This window comes from Magallana gigas, chromosome 9, assembly GCF_963853765.1.
Source record: "Magallana gigas chromosome 9, xbMagGiga1.1, whole genome shotgun sequence".
In the NCBI taxonomy this organism is placed as follows: Eukaryota; Metazoa; Mollusca; class Bivalvia; order Ostreida; family Ostreidae; genus Magallana; species Magallana gigas.
The window spans coordinates 14,094,807-14,120,159 of record NC_088861.1 but is presented as its reverse complement, the minus strand read 5'-3'; the positions used below and the strand labels follow the sequence as shown (position 1 = coordinate 14,120,159).

Sequence of the window (25,353 nt, the reverse complement as noted above, 5' to 3'; positions counted from 1 at the left end):
ATTTTTTTAAACAGTCGATGCGCATACGAGTACACTGTTTTTCAGAAAGCTGAGCTAGCCATATTTAATGTATGAACCATCTAAAATTACTTTTTATGATAGATTGAAGAGCATTGTTCATACTTTTAACTTTGCAAGAACATTCACTGAAGTTAAGGAAAACTTGTCATTTCATGGTATTTGCGCAAAATGATCTGAAGCGTTTCTTTAATAAAACTGTTTTATCTATATTTTTTTGGATACGCTTAAATATTTGATCACTCTTTTGCAACACCGCTATAACCTTTTTATATAGTTTTGTTTTATTTCTAAAGGTGTAATTCTTAGCTGAAAAGATATTTCAATCAATCGGATTCATTTGATTTCAATCGGAGAAAAGGTCAAGATGGCATTGAACTGAAAAATAGATACTATATTGGTTTCGCATTTTCCTTTGTTACGTAAAAAAACAATCATTTGCGATAAGGGGGGGGGGGGGGGGATTGTTGCTTGGAACAACTTAAAATGTGAATTGTAAATGCACAAAGAGAGCATACGGATTTTTTTTCAAATATACTTTCATATATGTTTAGTTGAATGGAGTAACCTTAAAATATAACATATATAATAATAAAATAAAACATAAAATAACAAATGATATTTTTGTTATTTTTAATGAGTTATGTAAAAGCGAATAATTTGTTCAATGTAAACAGTTAGTACATGGGCATAACAAAAGCAAAACTTACCAAAGCATATTGTTCCCGAGATCATTAGCTGTAGAAAAACTACCTCTGTTCCTAGATGCGACCGCATCTTTCATCAAAACGTATATATTTAAACTTCCGTGTTTAGTCGTTATTGCACATATTTAAAACACTTTAACCATATCAACACTGCTGATAACAGAGCTTTGTGTGTGTGACAGATATTACATTCTATAAATTGTGCCTGTTTGGGAGGGTAACTTCTCAAATTGACACCCCGAGAAAACCATGTTCAGTGTAAATAATGAACGTGAAGTAACTTACAACGATAACAAATATGCACCCTCGGTATAGTGAAAAAATATTGTATTTTCAGCAATAAAAACAAATTTTAATACTTATTTTGTTATCAAAGATTAAAAACATGCAAGCAAAACAGAAAATAATATACATATTAAACGCATAAATATATGTAAATTTCAGCCATTCCCACGACAAGCATGAATTTTCTTTGTTACGAGTTTTTCTTGTTCGATACATTGTTTTAGTTGATGAAATTAATCGTCTATAAGTAGAGGTGAGAATAACCACCGAAGGTAAAATTCATATCATCATGCGTGCTGAGCATTCAAATCTAAATACAGTATTTTCTTGCTAGATTTTAAAGCCAGGAAGAAATTCTTGTTGATGGTACATTGCCAACAATAAACTTGAGACAAGTGTATTCTACTGACGAGCTGTCTAACTTAAAAAACGTAACGAGACAAGTGACTTGCTTTTTCTTTATTGCCCCGGAGACCTGTACCGAATGACGAGTATTGGCATGGGTTAACCATATGCACAATTTTCACATTTTTTTTGTATGTACAAAAGTTCTTATTTCAAATGTTTTGCGTATTTTTACTCAAAGGTGTTTTAACCTCAAATAAACTATGAAAGATTTGGCATATCACGACTCAAAATATATTATTAAAATTCATTAAATTATCTCGTTTCCAATAGCCAGCCGGTTTATATTACCTTTTAACAAATACAATCAAATGGTTTTGTATGCGCATATTGGACTATAATTACTAAACAACCAAGTCATTTCGCAAAGAAATAGGTCACAGAGATAGCAAATGTCACTTGACTTCTTTACATTTAAACCTGACCCTATTCACAATCATTTCTATTTTGTAAAATGTTGGAAACTGTGTTAAGCAAAACATTTTCTTTACATTAAACACGACCCAATACATCATATCGTGTATATACATGTATGTATACCATTGTCGGCACGTACTTTTGATACTAACAAAAATCGAGAAAAAGTTGGGCTTTTGAAATGTTTGAATGTCGACTGAGGGGAGGGGGAAGCGGGGGGGGGGGGGGGGGAGTAAAACAAACTAACACTCTTTATCTTTTTTTCGATAACTTAACAAGGATCGAAATTTAAATAACTTTTATTTTTTTAAATAAAAAAGGTTATCAAAAAGTTTTACCCCCCCCCCCCCCCCAAAAAAAAAATTAGGAGCGTATTCTATGAGATTTAACTATAACGCATGGAACCTTTAATTACAATTATTGTATACGTGGTTTTTTTTGGTTTTTTTTTGGTTTTTTTTTTTATAGTTTTACTTCATAAAGAGCAAATAAATCGTAAAGCTGAATGCCATATCCCGTAATACATAATAAATGTAACGTATTATTCTTAAATGGTGACGTAGTTGCTGTTTGTTCTGATGGTCGTTTTGTTTTGTCGCAAGGAGTTTTCTTTGCTGCATTAGCGGGTCGGTTATTTTAAAAATGAGAGGGGGTGTTCCGGCTAATAATTCCGTATGCAATGGATTATCATCCTTGGGTAGGATACGCATTGTAGTTCGTTTTTGTTAATGAATTACAGGTCTGTTTCAACAACGATTACTTTATTTAGACTAGAATAATTTTTGATTGCTTAATTTAGTGCGTGTAAGAGAGCATATAGAGAGAGGGAAGCTGTATGTAAATTCCTGCCTTTGTATCATTGAAATAAGCTTTAATTCAGATATACGTATATTTCAAAATATGGTAACCAAAACTTGTTCGCTAGAAATCACATTCAAGCAAAATAAATCAGCATAATAAGAATATGTTACATAGGCATTCTGTGTTCTTAAGCTTATGTTGATATCTAAACATGATAAAGTGCCGCCTTAGTGGTGGTTGTTTGTTGATCAAATCCAGGGAAGGGGACTAAGAAGATTTAATTTATGATCTTCCTGGTCGGCTCTTGTATTGACAAGTCCTTGAATAAAACCCGTTTAGAACGGGTGGCTACAGATAAGGCTATGATCTATAAAACAGTCATAATTTCTGTATTTTAAATATATTACTTCGATGTTTTGTCGAACGATGCAATCAACAACATGTACCTGCTTTTTTCTATCATAACATTAGAAAAACATTTATCAGTCTATAAATAAATTATCATAATTAAAAAATAATAAAACGATTTTAACGACAATGAAAGTGGTTACGTTTTGCAATTAGTGTTGCGGTTTTTTTTTTCGTTTTTTTTTTTTCATATTTATTACCGGACACTGAGAAAATACTTTTGTAAATTGGCGAGAGAGAGAGAGAGAGAGAGAGAGAGAGAGAGAGAGAGAGAGAGAGAGAGAGAGAGAGAGAGAGAGAGAGAGAGAGAGTATTTGTAAAAAATGGCAACGTGTTTACACTCGTGCTTTCGCGGAGGGTAATATTTGTGAGCTTGCTCACAGTACCTTTAATTAGTTCTAATTAGTTATATCAATAAATTTTATTTGAAAAAACAGTATGTTTTAAATAATTTATTTTTGATGTAATTATTGTTGTTTAGCAATAAACACCCACCCACCCCACCACACACCGGTCGAATTCAATGCTGCATAATTGATGAAGACTTGTTTTTTTTTTTTAATGTTTTTTCGTACTTGTATACAGATCAATCACTTTGAGCTTTACGGAAGAAATTATACCCTTCGCTTTACAAACAGAATATTATTAATCATAAATATATTAAAAATAATATAACAATTATGAGGGTATTGATTTTCTTTGATTGATTTTTGTTTATTAGTAAAAAAAAATTAGTTGTTGATGTCAAGTGATAATGGATATAAAAGAACATTAACCTCCTGTTAGAAAAGAATAATCATAATTTAATTTGTATCTTTCTAATGAACTGAAATCCGTGTTGAAATTGACAGCATTCAGGCAATTTTAATACATAAACGAACAATACACAAGTTCTATTTAGCTTGTATTTTTATTAGTTCGTCGTTGTTTTAACACGCAAAAAAAAAACAACTAAAGGTACTGTGAGCAAGCTCACAAAAAATGATGGAAATGATAACACGTTCATTGTACATGTACAGAAGTTGTCAGACACTCGTGATCATCGCGACCATTGCATTTAACAGAATAGCATTTAGGACTTGTTGGATGACAGATGAATATCTAATTCCTGCTCTTCCATGGCATTTTCATCGTTGATTAAAACAAATCAAAGTACTGAAGAACTGACGGGAGTTGATTTTATCGATGTTTATTTATTTTAAAATCAATGATATGTTATTTTGCATGACAAGTACATGTATACGTAGTTTCTAATTTGAATTACGCATATTTTTATAATATGAATTTTCGAACTTTTTCGACTAGAATGTCGAGAAACCTCCACATGATATAATATTTAAAGATGAAATTAATTCAGCCAAACTATGTATCACTGGTAAAAATATTTCTCGATTATTGTATGGATCCAAGCAATATTGAACTCTAGTCTCGTTCAACCAAACGCTCGGCTGACACCGTAAATCTCCGACAAGGGTTTACGGAGACAGCCGAGCGTCGAGTTGAACGAGACTATATTGAACTCTGGCGTAGGAATACATACGACTACAAAAATATTAAAATTGTTCGTACCATTTTTTAAAAATCTGACTATTTTTAAGGTATTTGTAAATAAGTTTCCTTGAAAAACAATGCTTTAGCATACATTACATCGAATTCATCAATTATTTTTAAGAACTAAGTCTTTTCAGGAGCAATGATTTGTGCTGAGGTCCAAACACTGTTTTACTTTTGGTTTGTCCGAGTGACTGCATAGGAGAGTTGATTAAAAATCAACTCCCAAAAATCGACAAAGAGCTACTTTCTTAAAATATGAAATATTATAATCGTGATAAAAATCATTTGGGTTTTTTCACGATTATTGATATTTTAATAAAAATCGTAGGATTAAAGTTCAAATAATAATTTGATTAAGTTAACTGATCCCTCGTTTTTAGTTACATTTTCTAAATTGCGTGTAAATTATAAAACAAGGAAAAAATGATTTCATAATTAATACAGAGAAGAAAAATTTTAAAACATTACTTCCATCCATGTACACTGCATATGGTATGAGATACAATCTGGATGAATAGAAAAACGCTCTATAAATGGTGAAAAATTAAATTCGAAGTTCCACGACATTCTATCTCTTAAGATGACATTAATTTGCATATTGACAGAAACAAAGGACTAGATAGGATATATATAGTAGAAATGCCCCCAATTTTTCTATAAAATATACTGCACGTACATTAACAAATATCATATTTTTTATAAAGTTGATAACAAGCACTAACTAAAGAAACTGTTTGATTTCTTCACAAGTGTTGGTAAAATAAAATTAAATGGATGGAATACATGCCTATTTCTGAAAAACACCAAGAAAACCACTATTTTCAACTTTCTTGCGTTCTAAAAAAAATATGAGCGACTAAGAATACCACAACAAAATTTCGTCTGTAGTAAGCAATAGATATGTACTTTCTTTGTTTAAATTTTTTTCGTGGTATTCTTAGTCGCTCATGTTCAAATATCGAAAATTCGGAGAAAAAATCATGTGAAAAATTATAATAATCAGTCTGAATCGATCGGCGTAATTTTTTCCGGAAACAAACATATTGTGACGGTGAAGCTGAACTTGTAGAAGTTTGGTAAGTGCACATTATTTTATGTAGTTACATATGTGTATTTTCACAAAATTATCAACAATGTTACTTTTCATTATGATTTTATTTAGTTTTTATCCTTTAAAGTATGAATTTTAATGTGAACAACACAATAAGTATCAAGATTGACGCGGCTTACGTAACGTTAACGTTCCTGCAGCACAGCTGCCGACTGCTTGAAATGACTACATACCATATCATCATAAAAAGTTAAAATTTACTAATTTAGAACAAATATTATTTAAAATGTTCATATGTATTAAAATAGAATGTGTTGTATTATTTTTTATTTATGAAAAAAGTGGTGTAAACAAATGCATTCGTTTTTACAGACGACGATTGTCGCCTGATGTCACTATAGAAGCTATAGTAGCCTATACAGTGAAATTGTGCACAGAAGCCGTGTAGTACTTAAAAGCTCAAAGTAATGTAAGTACTGGTTGATTTTTGTTAATCCTTTTAACATTTTACAATGCTAAATCACGATTGTATTGCTGAAAACCAAATTCATCTTCAAACCCCTCAAAATCTATTTTTAAAATGTGGAAAGCCCCTAACTTTGTTGACAGTACATAATCAAAGTACTGAAAGTACTGAAAAGCAGATATTGATTGTATTTGCATTAAGGTGGAATATTACACTGAAACATTACCATATGGATCGTTTAAGTATCAAATCTAAAACAAGATTTTGTTGTTCAAAGAAGAATATATGCTCTTAAAATTATTTTATACAATATTTTTTTTGTATTTCTGAAATATGTTTGTTTCAATAATATCAAATGAATTAATTATACATTTCATTCCTTATTAAAAATATTAAGATATAATTATTTATGAAAATAATTAAAACATTCATATTTTTTTAAATCTATATGAATAAAAAATTGCAGTAGTTGGCCATAAGTATGTTCCCAAAATGGCCGCGGTAACATTTTTTTTCTGTAAGGTACATTTCAAAAGGAAATAAAGCATATTTTTCTTTGATGGCCAGATTTAAAAAATGTGTCCTATGATTCTCCGACTTTTTTTCTTCTTTTGCCGAGTTTATATTTGGAGTTATTCCCCTTTGGTAAACATTTATCGTCTGCACAACAACATGGCGACGAACAACAAAAAACGTATGGGAAGACAGAAACAAGTCGTAATACAGATGTCAGATTTGGTATTTATACATAAATAAAACTGGAAGGATCAACGGAATACACAGCCGAAACTGGAAGACTGGAATAATGGTAAAATCGTAACTCGATCTGAAAGTTGTAAGATTAGGTAACCAAGAGATGACTGAATCCGATTTCAAAGTCCCCAGAACCAACCAAAAACATGCTTTCAAAAATCAAACAGCTTGATTTACAGCAAGACCAAAGTATAATGTGATGAATAAAACTGTAAGTAGACTGCTTCTCGTCAGTAATTGTTCGTCACTTCACAAATCGCCAGTAGTTTGTTAGAAAAGGATAACCAGACTTCTAGGCCCAGTTAAACAGAGCAGAATGACAGCATCACAATACATACTGTTCAGACATTAATATCATTGAAATTATGTGAAAAATGCTAATAATACAGTTACAAAAGTCAAAAAACGAAATCCGAATTTTCCGTGACCTAGAAAAAGTTGTAGTTGACATTTCGAGTAGTCTCACTTTATATCGATTGCGAGCCTTTACATCGGTAAACGAGGAAAATTGCAAGAATATTTCATATCCTAGGATATAATACAAAATAATATATATATATATATATATATATATATATATATATATATATATATATATATATATATATATATATATATATATATATATATATATATATGTTTGCTTAGTCATTTTACTTTGTTGTTAAAAGTAGTTAGTCAAAACACTTCAGGCGATGACGAGATCTACGTTAACGTTGACCATTTTGGGAACATACTTATGGCCAATTATAGTACCTCATTTGGATTTTTAAAAATGCTTTGTTAAATTGTATCAATCATTATGGTTGAACATCATCATAGCACAGGGGTAAGGTATTGAGCTTGTAAACAGATGTAGTGATTGAGTCAGTGACCTTGAGAAGAATAGTGTCTTAATTAAATTATTAAGACAATTTAATCAATTAAATTGAATCAAAATAGTGAAACCTTAGAAATATTGCTTATGAATGCATTTCATGGCATATGTTTAAGAAATGTGTTTTGTATTGTTGATTTTTTTCAGATCATGAATCTTCATTGTATGTGCTAGCTTGTGTAGATCTGCTTCGTGAAAATTGGACTCAATTCAGATGAAAATGCAAAGTAAATGGCCATGAAAAAATATTACATATAACATAATTTTTGTGAGCAGGCATTTACTGTAAACCAACTTTTATTTGTATGCGAGAAATTTTTGCAAGGGCTTTGTCATCTCGAATATATCTCACCATGAACCAGTCTTTGGCGTATGATTGTAATAACAAAACGTACGTGGATTAGGCTTGCGAAATAAAGTCGCCGCGAATAAATGTTAGTTTACAGTATGTATATAGCATATATTTTTAAAAGTGTGTTTTTAAAAGTTGATTTTTTTCTTTCAGATAATGAAACATTATTACAGTGCACATATGTACATGTAATTGTTATATGTATTTGCTAATGTACATGAATGTACCATACATTCTGTTGATAGTACGATAAATTCTGTTGATTATTTAATTTACATGTAGCCTGTTGTGAAGAATTCTTTGATGTGTATACAACATGTGTACATGTACAATCACAATGTTGTTGACTATAATCTGATTTCTTGAAATCATTACTTTAATATGAATACTATATGTTATGTGTGCTTGCTTAAGCCATTATATGTGAAGTATAATGGACAATACTAATTTTTACATGTGTTTCATTCATGTTTGTTAATACTTTAAGGAGATATGTATCATTCTTTGTTACATGTACAGGTACCAATCATTGGATTTGAAATATAATAGATAATACTATTTTGTACATTATGTTCTCTCTCTCTGTGAACACATATATTCTGGAATGTGTAGCCAGGAAACATGCACATTTCAATATGTAGAAAAAATAAGGAGAAAAATAACTGCAATGTTAAATACTATGTACCTTTTTTACTTGTGCATGCTGTTTCTATTTGGGCTAGAAATATTATTTAATTGGTTACCGAAAAAAGTCATTGAATAAATGATTTTCTGAATTTAAATTACGTTTTTCTTTTGATGTGTTAATGTTATTGATAGTTTTAAAAGTTTTAAAAAGAAGGATGATAAATACGTAATCTATTGTAACTACCATATAAGTAAAAGGACAAGGTGTTTCCTTTATCTATTTAATAACAGAACCCTCACGCATATCTTTTGAATTGCATGATTCTACATGTATATGTATATCAAATGGTTACCAAGAAAATCCTCTACAATGTCGAGAACTAAGGTCAATGCTATATTAAGCACAAACAACCTTATACATTTGCAGATCTATCTATATTCATATGGTTGCTATGGAATGTTTTTTTGGTAACAGGAAACACAATGTCTTTAACATTTATGTAAAAAAAAATATGTTACATTATTTATTTAAAAGCCTTTAAAAGTTTTTTATTAACTTGTATACTTCTCAGAATGCAATCGGGCTTGAAATAGAAGTGATTTAGTTGGTTACTAAGGAAAACCATGGTTGCCATGGAAACGCTTAGTAAATAATTTTATGCATTTAATATATTAATTCATGTGGTACTTCAATTAAATAAACTTATGCTAATCAAATAACAGTAACTTAAAATTTCCCAATTGAATGAAGAGGTTTTTTTTTCTTAATTAAGACCGAAACCATGGTCACGTTTGTTTCGTTGCTAGGAAACTATACTGAAGGGTTACCAAGAAAAAAATCCTATCATGTTGATTACTGAGGTCAGTACTATGCATGGTAGTAAAATGAACATATTTGCTGAAGGGGCCATAAATGGCCCTTATTCTATCTTGTTCTTTACCATAGTTCTTACCATTAAAAAATTTAACCTCAATTAATGTGCATACGGATGTTTTTTTTTTGTAAAAAAAAAAAAAGTTACGTGCACAGAGCACAAACTGAATAGTAGTTAAGCATATGACATATTGCGTTCCTTGAAGTATTGAGTCATTTTTCATTCAAATTGAAATTTTATTCAATAATGAAGGTTTTTAAATGATTGTACAATCGTTTTTAAGTCCATGTCAATAAAAAATAGACAGAGAACTGCAACATTGCCAATACTCCTAGAATGACTGTGGTAGACATCATTGCTTGCTTTCTTCTGTGGTGTTTATCTGATGTACAATTATTTGTCACTGAAAAATGATAAAAACGTACTTTACCTTATTTGCAATTACATTGAAAAACGTCACAATTCTTTCTTTAATTATTAATGATGCAAATAGACATTTAATAATTGCGTTATACCACGCATTCATGTAAATCCCATGATTTAGTTAACATGAACGAATAATGCTCTTAATTAAATTGATTATTTTAAACACCGGAACGTTAATAGATATAAAAATGAAATAGCGTTTTATATCATTTTTTACATGTACAAACCTATCCATATAGATTGAATCAACTTACAAGAAGGTTGATTGAATCAAAATGGAATACTAAACATTAACCTGCACACGCAATTTGAAAGTTTCATCAAGTTATATGAACATAAATTGTAAAAAGGGGTTATATCAAGTATTGCCAAAACCACTTTCTACGGTCCTTTCCCTTTAAGGTTGAATAACACACCTGGAAAAAATCACTCAGATTAACAGTAAATTATTTAATTAGGAAAGATATAAATCACAGATAATAAACAAACTGTACAAATGTCAAATGAGTGAAAAATTTGCAGTTTGGGGATAAAAAAGTTATAATAGCAAAAAAGACTTTGCGGGACTCGAACTCGGGAAGTACTGATCACAAGCCCGACACGTTAACCACTCGCCTTTGAAGTAAGTTACATCTTGCTTTCGATAAAATCATTTTAATAAAAGGAAATGTCGTTTCGATGAGAGGTCAGCCATTCTGTGACGATGTGTTATTCCACCTTAAAATATTTTCCATCAGACTCTATTGGCGGGGATAATGGAATAGAGTGCTTCCTCGTTTGGGTTTGGCAGTCTTCATGTTTTAATATGGTTTTTAAAAATATTCTGTGCGTATGCAGGTTACCCATTTTCATTAAATTTACAAAACGCATTTTTTTAAAGCTAATATCTATTTTAACCTAGAGTTTTTATTTGTCAAGCAACGTTTCTTGTGTTTGTATACACATTTCAGATGTGTTCATCCCCCTTCCAAAAAGATCACACCCAAATACTTTCCATTTGTGCCTCTAAACCACTGCTAATAGAATATAAGAATGAATGCGGTATATAGAAATTTAATATAGATGCAATCTGATCCTTGTCGTATGACTTTAAGAACGAATCTTATGAAGATAAGGCTTGATTATGACACGAACTAGTATTCTCCAGTAAATCGCAAAATAAAGTAGTTGCGTATAAAAATTTGTTTACAGTATCAAATATAAAATTGATATCGATTAAAGCTAAAATGACTGCCTCGGAAATTTAAAATTAAGTTAATTACTGCTAAAATGTTAATCATTTTTATTGTTATTATACCTAAACAACCATTTATTGTATTGCAGAACATCTCTTCACATCTACACGTCTTTTGACAATCTTTTCCATAGCGAGGATATAGACATCCAATATCAAGCGTTTTGTTGTTTCTGCTGAATCCATGCATGCCTTAAAACGATAATTCAATTTTGTAAGCTAAACATGAAACGATTTCAAAAAAAAGTATGTCAACTTATTTGTTTTGATTAAAATGCCACTATTGCGTCATCACCAAAGAATAAATAAAAATAGGAATAATTCGATGATTTGACATAAAACATTCAACAGAAAAAATGCCCATATCATTTTTAAGTGATCATGAGATTGCTAAGCATTGAAAATATTGATACAGAAAGACATATATTAGGCAAATACTGCATGCGCCAAATATCTGGAAATTAAGGATTTAATTGAACAAAATAACATTACTAATGCATCCTTTGACGTGGTCACATTGGTTTACATTGCAATTGCACTCCGATTGGCAACCAGCTCCATACCCGGGATATATACACTGTTTATCGCAATTTTGTCCCGTGTATCCAATTCGACAGGCTTTAAATAAATATTATAAAAGATATAAAAAGAAAAATCAAAGCAATTAGATATGAAATATTTCATATTAAAAGGAAACAATTTAACAACTACACATACCTGTTGCATCTGTGGGTATTTGAACTCTAGCGTCGGTCTTGACGTTTGTTGCATATGGCACTGAAAACGACCCATCTTTGAATTTGGAAGAAAAATTAGTGGGAGTAAAACAATGAACTTAACACTTTACAGACTATTTAAAAACTATTGGTCAAACTACCTTCACATCCAGTTGTACTATTGCAGACGATTTCTTCACAATTGCATAATTGTTGACATCTCCTCCCATAGCTCGGATAGCGACATCGAAGTATACAATTGGAACCAGTATATCCATCATTGCAGGCTTTATAAAAATTAAAATGATGTATGAAATAAGCAAAGCAAGGTTAATATAAATTATAATTTATAAGCATTCATCAGAACTAACGCGATCATTGTGGAATAAATGTATGCGTTTCATAAAGCAACCCCCCCCCCCCCCCCTAAAAAAAAACAACAAACAAACAAAACAAAAAAACAAAAAACAAAAACAAATACAAAAAAATAAATACAAAAAACACCAAAAAACCAACAAAAAAAAACCCCAAAAAACAAAAACAAAACCACAAAACGATAGACTAAGTATTGTATTGGCTGTTTCCGATTCAAGCAGGAACGTTGCTTTTGATTAGAATGAACTATAGTTGCGTTAATAATTTTATGTTGAATTTCACTTATATAAAACAATTATTGACATGATGGGTTTGCACACTCACTTTAGATAAAAAAAAACAAATGAATAAATAACCTCTTAGTTATTAAGCGCTAGCTATTGCAATCATTACCAAAAATTACCAAATGGTCATGCAGTTATCAATGTTCTGTTATGCTTGCAACAGCTATTATGCACTTACGAAACAACAAAGACTGACTTTTTTGCTTTAAGTAAAGAATATGATAAAGTTTATCTTCTGAAACATTTAATTCGATGAAAAATAAATCGATTATGTCTACTGTGTACAGTAAGTTTTGGCCCCGTCTAATTTTCGCCCTTTCCGGCCTCATTGTCAGCGGACGAAGTTATTATCAAAACGGATTTGGTGAGCTTTTTCCGATAGTGTCACGTTCAATTCTGTCAGCTACGTCATGCATAAACAATGCTCACTTCCGGTGTATTGAGCTTACCGCTGATTGGCTGCTTGTGCAGACTAAATTATGCACGGACAGAACAACTTTTCAGAGAATGAAAATTCACCTAGTTACTCGTGACTGTCGGAATTGGGGTATTTTTCGAAAGTGTATACTTGTGGCAAAACATACATACAGTATACATAGCTCTACGAAGATTAAGGCTAGACTATTTATACATGTAGCTACAGTGCATACGATACTTATGAAAAACTTGCAGTTTCTGGCACACAAAAATACGCTAGTTTTGAACAAATTAACATTATATATCACACCACAATCAGTGCAAATAATCCATTTAAAATTTCTTCTGTTCATAGTTGTCGATTTACTTGCCCCAAACTTTCTCCTAATAAACAATCTTTAGGCTAATCGACCTCGGAAAGCGGATCAAGAGTCGTTATTTTATATGTAAACAAACCACGCCATTGTATCTGGGACTGATGATGGCGTTTAAAAGAATTTCAGAGACAAGTGAAGAAATGACATTTGTGGTAAAATGTATGAGGATATTTTAGTATTGATTATATACACAGAATTTGGTAGGGTAAAATGAGAATAAACGAATCGGACACTTGTCTAGCGAAGATGGCTCAGTTCTACGCACACATTTGTACATACTGGTATACCCCCTTGCACTTTCCACTTCCGTATCAGGTTATTTCATATTATTATGCCTTCTGTCAGTTTGTCACTATATATTCAATACTCATCTATTTTCGCATAGTATCAAAGGATTTATATAGCGTAAGCATACTATGCCGAAATAGAGCACGGCAAATATTTTCAACGAAAATCTGTCAAGCGCCGACAGCGGGATTCGAACTCACGACGCTAAAATCATTGAATCTAGCATGAAGCCCAACGCGTTACCGCTACGCTAAATTAGCCGTTATAATAACAATCGGTATTTAGGTATATAAAACAATTTTTTTTAAATATTTGATATAATTTGATATAAGATATTATTATGCCTTCTGTCAGTTTGTCACTATATATTCAATACTCATCTATTTTCGCATAGTATCAAAGGATTTATATAGCGTAAGCATACTATGCCGAAATAGAGCACGGCAAATATTTTCAACGAAAATCTGTCAAGCGCCGACAGCGGGATTCGAACTCACGACGCTAAAATCATTGAATCTAGCATGAAGCCCAACGCGTTACCGCTACGCTAAATTAGCCGTTATAATAACAATCGGTATTTAGGTATATAAAACGTAGATATGTACGACTGACATCAAGCAATTAAAATTATTCATTTTTCCAAAAAAAACTTCATTATTGACGGTAATTTTAAAGTAAAAGTTTCCTATAAACTTTTGAACAAATTGATTGAACATTTTTCAAAGAAATTCTACATGAGAATCACAAAAACGCTTTTTTAAATGACGCTTGATAAAGAATGTTCAAGAAAAAAAATTCACTGAGATTTCGTCTGCTAAACATTTCGAGTTTTCTCGGTAAGGCCAAACGTCTCTCTATTTCTTGAAAAGAACATACATCTTTGTTGACTTTTTATTGTACAACAACTTGTTGATTAAATAAACAATCAAATCAATTGATTACACGTAATTTGAAAAACAACAACAAACGCTTGCTTTTCCGGTGATTATTTTAAGGGACTTGTCAACACTCGAACGTCAGAGCTACTTATAGCAAAGCACGTCAGTATATTTAACAGTCGGCATAATAATAACAATAGTGTTGTGTTGTGCATGTACTATGCCTAAATAGTAGTCAGGGTTTGATACATAGTGCACTCGCCTCCGGCTCGTGCACCATGTATCAAACCCTGACTACTATTTAGGCATAGTACATGCACAACACAACACTATTATATAATCATCGTTCACTTCGTTTATTGACTGTAGATTGCCGATGGAAAAGTGTAGTAATCGAGAAAGTCATGTCTATTATTTCTGGTAAGTAAGTAGGTAATACATGTACATTATACATTAATTACAATGTACATGAAATAAACGCGGAGTACATACAACTTCATATTTGTTTCAAGCCATTGTCGCAAACCACGGTCAACATGTACGTGAGTTTTGCATATAATTTAAATAAAAGGAGAGAGTCGATGTTGGGGAAAAATGAACTGTTCTGTGAAATCCATAAGTTCTGGAATTGCGTAAGAGTGCATAGATAATTCCGCCTAAAAAAACCAGCTGACCGATCATAAAGTTTTAATACCTGCGGTGTGTTTTAATATTGTTTTGCTTTGACGTTACTGACAGAGTTGATCGTGACGCTCTCGAAAAAAACACACCAAATCCGTTCTGATAATAAGACTGGCCGAATTATAATTTCTCATATCATCTTCCTTGAAAAAAAAATAGTTTTGGGGCAAAATTCAAGACAGTAGGAAGAAACGAAGAAGGGCGAAAATAACACGGGCGAGAAAAACCCTGTATACACCATATCAATGTGAGTTGGTAAAGGAATACGCGAATACTAATGAGTGCGTTACAAGTCAAAAAAGCATTTACTGAAGTATATATCAAAACGTTTACTCTTATTACTAAAGCATGATTAAAAAGAACTTCATTTTTTAAAAATGTACTTAAAAACACACATATTATAAAAAAATTTCAAATAGAAATTATAAACCTTGAGAATTTTCTTGCATGTAGTCCAAACTGTTCGATTCATCAGCATTAAAAGTAGAACCATTTCTGAATAAAACATAGGAAGATATTTTCTCACAAATGTAAAAAAGAAAATAATTTAACATTGGTAATGACAAATAAGAGGCACAAATTCCAAAATGTTCAGCTAAGCATCTTAGTCCAAACACACATGCACCGAAAATTTGAAGTATGGTAATGATCCCCTAATTCGCATTAAATCTTTGGATATCATGTTTATAATTTTGGTGCAAAGCATTGGATGAAAAATCCAGATTCTTCAAAACTGAAACTACATGTATAATGAAACGTAGGTGTAATCTGACGTTGGTATTTTATGTATGGTTTCCGCAATGCACAAGCAATAATATTGTTTCAGGAAGTTTTTCATCAAGATTCAGTCAGCGAAGGCAGCATACTTTATTTCTACATGGTTTCCGCATTGCAGAAACATTGCAAAACTATGATAAAGGCATAACTGTAATAAAAATTAGTTTCAGTAAATTTCAATTAAGTTTCAGTCTGTGGAAATTCGGACTTAGAATTCTAATGCTATCTGCATTGCGGAAACCAAAGCAGAAATCGTGATAAAGGAATTAATTAGTAAACTCAGTATCAAAAATAATTGAGGAATTTTCAATACAATTTCAAACTACAATAACTGACATAATGATATTTAAGCCAGAGAAGTCTCTGTTTAATTCAAATTTACCAACATATAATGACTTGTATCATAAAAATATGTTTCTACACTACATCAATCATTAATAAATTTCAAATGTAAACAAAATACTTATCATATATATGCATTTACAAGTACTTGCTTCATTTAATTTTTTGAATGAAAGTAAATATAAATAATTATTCTTTATAAAAATATAAATCTATTTCAATATTGTCTAATACTTGTTTCAAAGTATTTTTTTTTTCTGCATTCTTCCCGAATTGGATAAAGACTGATAAAAGTTGATATAATTTTTTTTAATGTTAGTACAGATGGTACTTTATATTTGTGTCTCAATTCCTTTACTAACATGTATAATTTCTTTTAAAATGATACAAATCATTTCAAAGAGTATCGTTGCATAACTTTAAAGCTCAAAAGGATATAGCTGCCGTTATATTTCAGGTTTAGATATCTTTTCGTAAGCTCTATGGTCAATACAACGACCTTGCTTGTCAGCAAATACAATCTTCCACTAATCACCTAAACTACTTTTTCGTTTTATCACCAATTACGACAAAGAGCACATGGCGGGTATGACCGGTCAGCAGAGTATGCTCACTCCTCCTTGGCATCTGATCCTACCTTCGATGTAATGGAGGTCCGTGTTGGCTCAAGGTTTGTATTTTGACCATCACAAACCAACCAAATCATCAACGTTTCGTTTTTCCCTATAATGACATTTTCCCGATTTTGATATCTACCTCGATTACAACATGCCCAATCGTGACAAGGAGCACACGGCGGGTGCGACCGGTTAGCAGAGGATGCTCACTCCTCCTAGGCACCTGATCTTACCTATATTTTTTTAGAGCTCTGTGTTGCTCTGCTTTGAATTTGTATTTCGTTTTATGGACTTTTGAGATGGTTGACAGTTTGTTATTGTCATTTTTTCATATGACAAGGACTCTTGTTTTCATGAATTGCAATATATTTTTTAAAATTTACTTTTCCAAAAGTATGATGACTTTCATCTTTTGAAACACTTTTACTGAGTGTTTATTTGCTTTTAATGAAAACGATTTAAAAATGATGTGTTACAGTATAATATGCAACTTTGGGATCTTTTTAAATATGCAAGGTATTTAAATTATAAAACCCAGCCCTTTTTCATCCACTCAAAACTAAATCCCCTAAGGGCTATCATGATATCTTTAGTTTGATAAACAGCTTCATTCTTTCCTTTGAATATCTACTTAGCTCCAAAGAAAATTCAACAGCTGAGAAAAAAAAAGATTTTTAAGCATAATAATTATAGTCTATGACTACCCTAACCCCATACTGCTCTAGATATGAAATTTAAATTTAAGTACACAGCTAAATTAAAGAAGACAGCTAAGTTTAAGTAGATAGCTAAATTTAGGAAAACAACTAAATTCAATTAAACAGCTGTATCGTATTTCTAAATACGTAGTCGGTTTCTACTTAGAGTCAGAAGAGGTACAGACGAGGGTTTTTAAACATTATACATCATTATACGTTTTTACCATTTTCGCCCCACCCTGCATTCAGATTCCTTATTCTAGGGATCACGGGTATCCGTTTTAGTTAAAAAGATTTATGAACGCAGGAAGGTCGACACTAAAAAATTGCAATACGCCAACCGAGCGTTCCCGGTGACGTTAAAATGCAATTAGTAAAAAAAATACTTTTTTACCTGGCAGGTATCTCCTTAGATACAAGGACAACAAAAAATCGCAGAAGCAAAAGGACACCGTAGATGAAAAACATCTGAACACTGTTTAGAAACCTGATTTAATGACAAGTATTTTCTATATATTTAAATATATTTTAATTAAGTCCGGTTCAAAACCACTTCAAAGTATGCTTGCATCTAGTAAAGTAGTTTGAAGTTTCCTCTAAATAATGTTTCCTTCTTGTAATATAACGTTAAGTCACATCCATTCATTACAGCATTTTTTCATTTGTCAGAAGTGAAGCTTAGTTGTTATATTTACAAGGTTAAAATTAAATCTATCGACAAAAATTGAATCCTTCTACTTAACCTGAAGTATAAATCATACTTGTCCCGCTTATATGTTGAATAAAATATTTTGATCCGTTTATGTAGACCATAAGCAAAGAACAATATATAGGTAAATGTTTATTAGACACTTTCGTGTTAGGTTGTCTGTTTTAACAAAATATTTATTGTACTCTAACGTAAAAATATAAAGACATCGTAAATCAGGGCATATACTACACATATATGTACATCTAAACATATTAATTTGAGAGGAACGTAAATATAATAGAAGTTTCTCAAAACGACTTTTGGAATGTGTGTGTATATTTGTGGGGTAGGGGTGTTACATTTACGTGGTTGGTGAGTTTCCCTTATTACTAACGGAAATAGAACACACGTTAGAAAGTTTAATCATTTAGTTTTATTCAGTGAAATACATTAAGCATTATATCAGACGATTAGTAAAAGCTAAATTTCAAAATAAATATTAAACATGGCTACATGTAATTTGATAAACATGATCTAGCAATCTGTATTTTTTCTCTGGAAAACTCAAGAAAACATTTCGTATTTCGACCGAAATATTTTAGAAGATATACATGTAGATCTGCAGCAATTGATATTAGATAATTTTCGAATGATTTTATTTTACTCAGACCGCTACTTGTTTTGTTAAAATTTGGATGATATTAATCTTCTGTCTGCTTCAATTTTCCCCTTTTGGCATCCTTTTAACTTACCAGTACTAAAAACGTTTGTTTCGTACCTTAACAAAAAAAAAATTCAACAAAATATCAAGTTATTGATTTGAAATGTTTACGTTTCATTTACTACTGGAAATGTCTATTGTCAAGTCGCACATAAAATTCCGGTTTGAAATGGCGATGTTTGTGACTTTACCATACTAAAGAAGTGTACGAAGTTTAAAAATAAATGTAAAGGTTTTCTTTGAATCTTGCCTATAAGCTCAAGGACACACACACACACACGCACAGCAGCGATGCTATATCCCCTTGCATCAATTTGCGCAAGGAGATAAATATAAAGCTGTTTGCGGCTGATTCGACGTGAAGTCAATTTGAAGCATCTAAATACAAAAAGGTGCAACTATACCAACGCTCTTTTCCAACAAGCGGTTGATGCCTCCAACAGATCACTTCTATTGTAATAATGGAAATAGAGAGCCAATCACCATTTTCGCTGAATGCCAAATAGACGTTTCATTTGTTCAGATAGGATAAATGAAAAGATTGATGTGTTAATTGACAAAAAACTCGTTTTTTAGAGGGTTGTTTTTTAGACGGTCACGAGATCAGACAGTGCACAGGAATACCATCAATAGCATTATTGTTTGGCTTATTCAAAATGTTTAAACAAAAAAATTTGGAATGCTCTAAAGCTAAGATTGCAAATTAAATATCATTAGGAAGGAGTCCAGAAAAAACCCAAAACCAGGGCCTTCACGTCAACTAACTTTATTTTATGAATCTATACGTATACACTTGTTGTTTACATGTATACTTAGTCTATCAAATTCACGTTTTGCACATATTTGTGTTACCTGGGTAACATTTTATGCTACTTACATTGGAAAAATAATAAAAATGCCAAATATAATGCAAATTATGAAGTACATGCAAAAATCGTATAGCCATACCTACATTTAAAATATAGAGTAATAATCGATTGCACTGAATGTTTCCAAAGACAAAGATCCCCATTTGCTCAGTCTGAGACATACACAACAAACAAGTAAACAGGAGACCTATGGGTCACATCGATCACCTGAACAACAGTTCTTTTATCATTCTCTTTCAAAATTCTGAATATGAAAATTCGTAAAACTCGCATCAATTTTCATATATTCCAAGGTATGGCAATGCATTAAACAATGCATTTAAAGAAGTCTACTTGTTTGGATAATATATCCTAAGATCTAAGATGCATCAACTGACAAATCTCATTATCCTAGGCCAGAATGTATCAAAGAGGAAAAAATTGTAATGTAAACTATAAATGATTATACAAAGTAAAAGACGGTCGCTGTAATTTGATATGATCATAAGGAGAAGAAGATACATAGTAAAAAACTGAACATAACATTGTTTTTTAAAGAAATATGTTTTAACATTTTCTATAAACCACCTTGTTCAACTTTCAAAAACCAAGGTTCTTGCACTTTTTACTTTTCGTTAGTAGGAAAGGAAGCTACCGTTTTCAAAACGCTGGTGAAATAAATATTTTTTTTGACTTGAACATATTATTGTTATTGTCTTTTTTTTTAACGTTATAAATAAGACACATGTTTTATTTACGAATAACAATTATTGCATTCGGAGCCAAAATGCTTTCAAAAACTGGTTGATGTATTAATATCATAATAACTTTCTATAGTATACTTTTTTTCTAAAATACACATGAACTGTCCATTGACAATGTAGCAAAATCTTTAATTCTCTTTTCGTACCTTCATTTCACTGGTATATTGGTCTAGTGGAGTACTAACCTTATGACATCTAATAATTAACAACTTGATTTCTTGACGATCGAAAGTAGCACAAATCAAATAGATGAAGCTTCTTATGTTGATGCATCACAAGAAGATCGAAATTACTTTGCAAATTCATAACGAAAAAAAATATTTAAAATCGAGGTTGAAATAAAATGACCGACACATTGCGTTGAATTCTACAGTCTCAAGGGATTTCAATAGTATGATATTAACAAACGTGTTTTTTTTACAATCAAAACGCAAAACTTCTTTTAGTTTAGTTTATATTTTATTATTTTCATTTTGTTTAAAATTCGACAAAATATCATAATTTTTAAAATTTCACTACTCAAAATTCGAATATTTCAATACATCATCAACCTGATTTATGTGCCAGCGCACTACTGATGGATGAAGATTCCTAAATAACATTTTTGCATGATCGATTGATATTATGAAATGGAACTTTTGTAACCAATACAAATATCTGCTTGTTTCTCAACCAAAAGATGAGATATTCTTTTAAGTACAAAAAATGTTTTTTTTTTAATGATTAAGCAATTGCAAAGAACTAAACAACAAATATCGATTCTCTAAATGATCCACAAACAAAAGCGATATTCGTTAAGCTAAACTTTTTCAGAATAAGGTGTATTTATTGAATGACTTCCAAACATGCATTGATGAAAAAACAACTGTACAATATTAGCAGGACAGCTGAAATAACTATCAAGCTAACTATTGCATGACTAATCAACTCATTTGAGCCTGGATGCACTTTCTTACATATAGTTTTATTCGAATCATTCTTGAAAATGGGGTGTATTGGCAGACCTGTTGATGAAAACAATAAAATATTTATGGTAATGAAGGAGAAAGGTAATACTGCTATTTTATATTTTGTATTATTGGCAAAATTTTAGGCCATTAGATAGATAGATAGATAGATAGATAGATAGATAGATAGATAGATAGATATATATATATATATATATATATATATATATATATATATATATATATATATATATATATATATATATATATATATATATATATATATATATATTGACATGGTGATCTCAGCTACGGAAAAAATTAAATTAAGTTAAAAGACAAATAAAAATCGTTCTTTTATGGTACTTCATACAAGATTTAATGACAACTGGTCGAAAATACCTCAAATCAGATTTTAAATTATCCAATAAAATTACCACTATCAAAATCTTGGCTGGTAGTTTGTAAACGTTTGTCTTTGTCAAAGACAAATATTAACGCCAAGGGTGTGACTTGTGGATGCTAATATCAAAGTCATGGTTAGATGCGTGCTTAGCTGCAATCTAATTAACTAGCTGTTCTTATGAGCTGCTGCTCTTGAATATCTAAATTAATCAGCTTAGAGCTCAAAATTCTTGAACACTTCAATATCTAGAATTGAGGTAATTGTCTTTTTCAATTAATGAAAACTCGTTTTTCTTACACACTGTCTTAACAGGAACGGCAAAAACAAAATGTCCGTGTATTCGAACGTTTAAGTGGAGTTTTTAAATGTCTGCAGAAACTTTTACATACCATTACGTTCTTTGGGGAGTATTACTTTTTTCCCCATTGAATGAATTCTCAAATTTCGATGGCAGAGTTTTGTCGGCAACTTGACTTGTTTGATTTATCAAAAGGTGATTTGGGCGTGAGCTCTAAGCGAGTTGCTTCGTATGTTCGAACGCGGTAGCGTATCAGAACAGTTGATTGACTTTATCAAATTGGTTAAATGCTAGATTTTTTGTTTGTTGTTTGTAGAAATCATGAAAAAAATTCTAATCAGACGGACGTTTTGAACTTAATAAAATAACTCAAACACTAACATTGACGTAAAACACTTATGATCATAGGATTTATGAGCGAACAGCTTTAAACGTTGCCCTTAAGTGATTATTTTATGGGATATCTTATACCTTAAGCTTGTATAGTCCATCGAAGAAAAGCGATTTTACAAGTCATGTTTAAGAGAATTGTCATATATTCAAATCTTAGAGTATGCCATAATTGGAGAAGTGTTGAATGTTGACTTAAAAATGTGAGACGCTTCATTGGTACTGTTACTGTTTATGGTAGTGCATTTGGTACTCTCTGGATTAGATTAAAGTTAAATACATTAAAGATGAATGATGAAGAATCAGATTAAACTGCATTATAACACACTTTCAACAAATAACATTTAAGCATACTTATTTTGATGTACTGAACTTCAGAAACACTTAAAATAAATTTTTTACTATTGTATTCTCTTATTGAAAACGTTGAATCAGTTAAATTTTGAATGTCTGTATTTCCCTTCAGGAATGATGTTTTTGTTGTGCCTGTCAAATCTATAAAAGAACAAAAATATTTCCAAAACATTATGTTTCATACTCAGGATCTTCTGTAGAAAACGGTTAACAAAAAACATTTTTTTTTACATTTGCAGTTATTTGCCCTTGTTAAGGAAATTCCTAAAAAGCAAAACCAATTGATGTTCGTATGAACTTTTTAACGGGTAAAAAAGTAATATGTTTGGCGTCACACAAATTATCGTAGGGGCGTTTGGTTGGCAGTTGCTTTTTTTTATGAACATAAAATCTTTTTAAGTTGACAATCTGAATTCCTAACACGCAAAATGAAAATAGAGCAATGTTTAATTGAAAAGTCGGTGGTGATATTAAATAGATTGATACGTAATCATATCTTCTACAACAGATAGACAAGAAGAGCGTTTAAAGCAATGAATGATAATTAACACCCTCTTACCTTTACACCCATTCGCAGGATGACAAAAATCCTTCTTGCAATGACATTCTAGCTGGCAATCTTTTCCGTAACTTGGATATGGACAGATAATTTCACAATACGAGCCCATTTTGCCAGTCTCACAATCTTAAAAGTTTAATGTAATCATATATATAGGAGACATGTAGAAAATAACTATTTTAAGACAGTATAAACAAAACAATGAATAAAATCGAAAGTGAATGATCATAAATATATATTACCTGATGCTAGGCGTTTACATCCAAACACATAATGACAATTTTCGTGACTACAGCTGCATATGGACTGACAGGCAGCGCCATACGAAGGAACTGGACATTTTTCAGTACAGTCTTTTCCAAAAAAACCGACCCTACAACCTTTAATTTAACTTTTGTTAAATAATTTAACGTGGTATCTCTCTGTAGACAATGAAACATATTTTGAAATATGGTTACGTGTGCATTCCGTAAGGCTTTCGTTCCAAATATATCCAGAACAGCATACAGTCCCATTTGGTCTTAGAAAAAAAATAAACATCAAAGTTTGTCCACTATTTAGCATTAAAATCAGATTTGGATGTTCATTGGAATGTCTTAATCAATGGTATAACATTTTGCTTTAGATATGACATTAAAAGTTAAATCAATTTTACTTCATTTGATAGAATGATAGAAACTTACTTATTACATATTTCTGAAGAAGTAACAATGACATGTAAAACCACAACATATATGATGCATACATTTAACATAATTATCTGCAATAAAATAAATGTAAATAATTGCTGTCCCCGTTTCCGTCTTCCTCGTCGATTTTGAAATTTGATAAATTTGTTCTGAATTTGTTTTCCGGTGCAAACTCTAAACTCAATTTACACAATTTCATATAAAACAAGGAAAGGTAAACTTAAAGGAACTGAACGCTTTAATTAATCAATAACATTTGGTCATCTTGCATCATAATCACTTGTACTTGAACATCATTTATAATATTTAAAATAATCATATATTTCTAATCGTTATAAACAATTAATGCTCAATACAAACATATTTATAATAAATCGTATATTATTGACGATTTCTTTAAGGTTAATTCAGAACCATACAATTATTGCCGTTTCGCGTCAAACAATGATTTTTTTCTATCCTAGAATTTGAATATTCACTGAGCATGAAGATCGAGGGAAACAGTTTACTTCAAATGTAGCTAAATTACATGTATTATAATTACGATTTCACTACTCACCCCTACACATTGTCACTGACGTATCAAATTGTACATCATCAACCGAGGAAAACTTCATCATTAATCTTACATTTATCAATGTGCCATTGAATGAATACTCGAACTCAATGACAAAAGTGATGAAGTAAGATAACTTACTGTATTCGTTTGGAAATCCCCGATTTTCGTTTATTCAAAGTCACGTATTGATTATCAATATCAATTTTTAATCCATTATTATGAAATAAAAATAGATAATAAGTATTATCTGTTATATATGATACTTATTTTGCACTTATGTGAAAGGAAATCGTTATTCGGATAAATAAGTTGACTTATATACATTGCAACTATCTCATATGGGATAACACATTTACTCAATTAAAAAAAGCATAACACGACCAAGATACAGTTCCTTTAATTTGCTTTATAATAAAGGAAA

At 31.0% G+C, this 25,353-nt stretch overlaps 2 protein-coding genes and 1 long non-coding RNA gene across 6 annotated transcripts in view; all 3 read right to left on the bottom strand.

Moving 5' to 3' along the window:
- The window catches only part of LOC105348172 (multiple epidermal growth factor-like domains protein 11), a 32,467-nt gene extending 31,614 nt beyond the window's left edge, over positions 1–853 (bottom strand). The window contains exon 1 of the mRNA XM_066071530.1: positions 729–853. Coding sequence (XP_065927602.1) covers positions 729–795 — 67 coding nt within the window. The 5' untranslated portion in view covers positions 796–853. The remainder of the gene's footprint in view (positions 1–728) is intronic.
- An 8,895-nt stretch (positions 854–9,748) lies between these two features.
- LOC117691269 (cell death abnormality protein 1-like) lies at positions 9,749–19,354 on the bottom strand. The gene is made up of 7 exons (XM_034476963.2): positions 18,101–19,354; positions 15,703–15,767; positions 12,134–12,259; positions 11,974–12,048; positions 11,749–11,874; positions 11,320–11,448; positions 9,749–9,999 (listed from the first exon to the last, which is right to left on the bottom strand). Exons 1-7 carry the CDS (start codon positions 18,172–18,174, stop codon positions 9,875–9,877), a joined length of 720 nt encoding a protein of 239 aa, XP_034332854.2. The 5' UTR covers positions 18,175–19,354; the 3' UTR covers positions 9,749–9,874.
- Positions 19,355–21,224: 1,870 nt separating this feature from the next.
- LOC109621205 (uncharacterized) lies at positions 21,225–25,353 on the bottom strand. Of its 4 annotated transcripts, XR_010709602.1 has the most exons (6): positions 24,368–25,353; positions 24,143–24,204; positions 23,927–24,064; positions 23,685–23,810; positions 23,174–23,266; positions 21,225–21,734 (listed from the first exon to the last, which is right to left on the bottom strand). It is a non-coding gene; the product is annotated as an uncharacterized lncRNA (long non-coding RNA). The 4 variants fall into 4 exon arrangements; XR_010709599.1 differs by having other exon boundaries at positions 23,927–24,204; XR_010709601.1 differs by lacking the exon at positions 24,368–25,353 and having other exon boundaries at positions 24,143–24,353.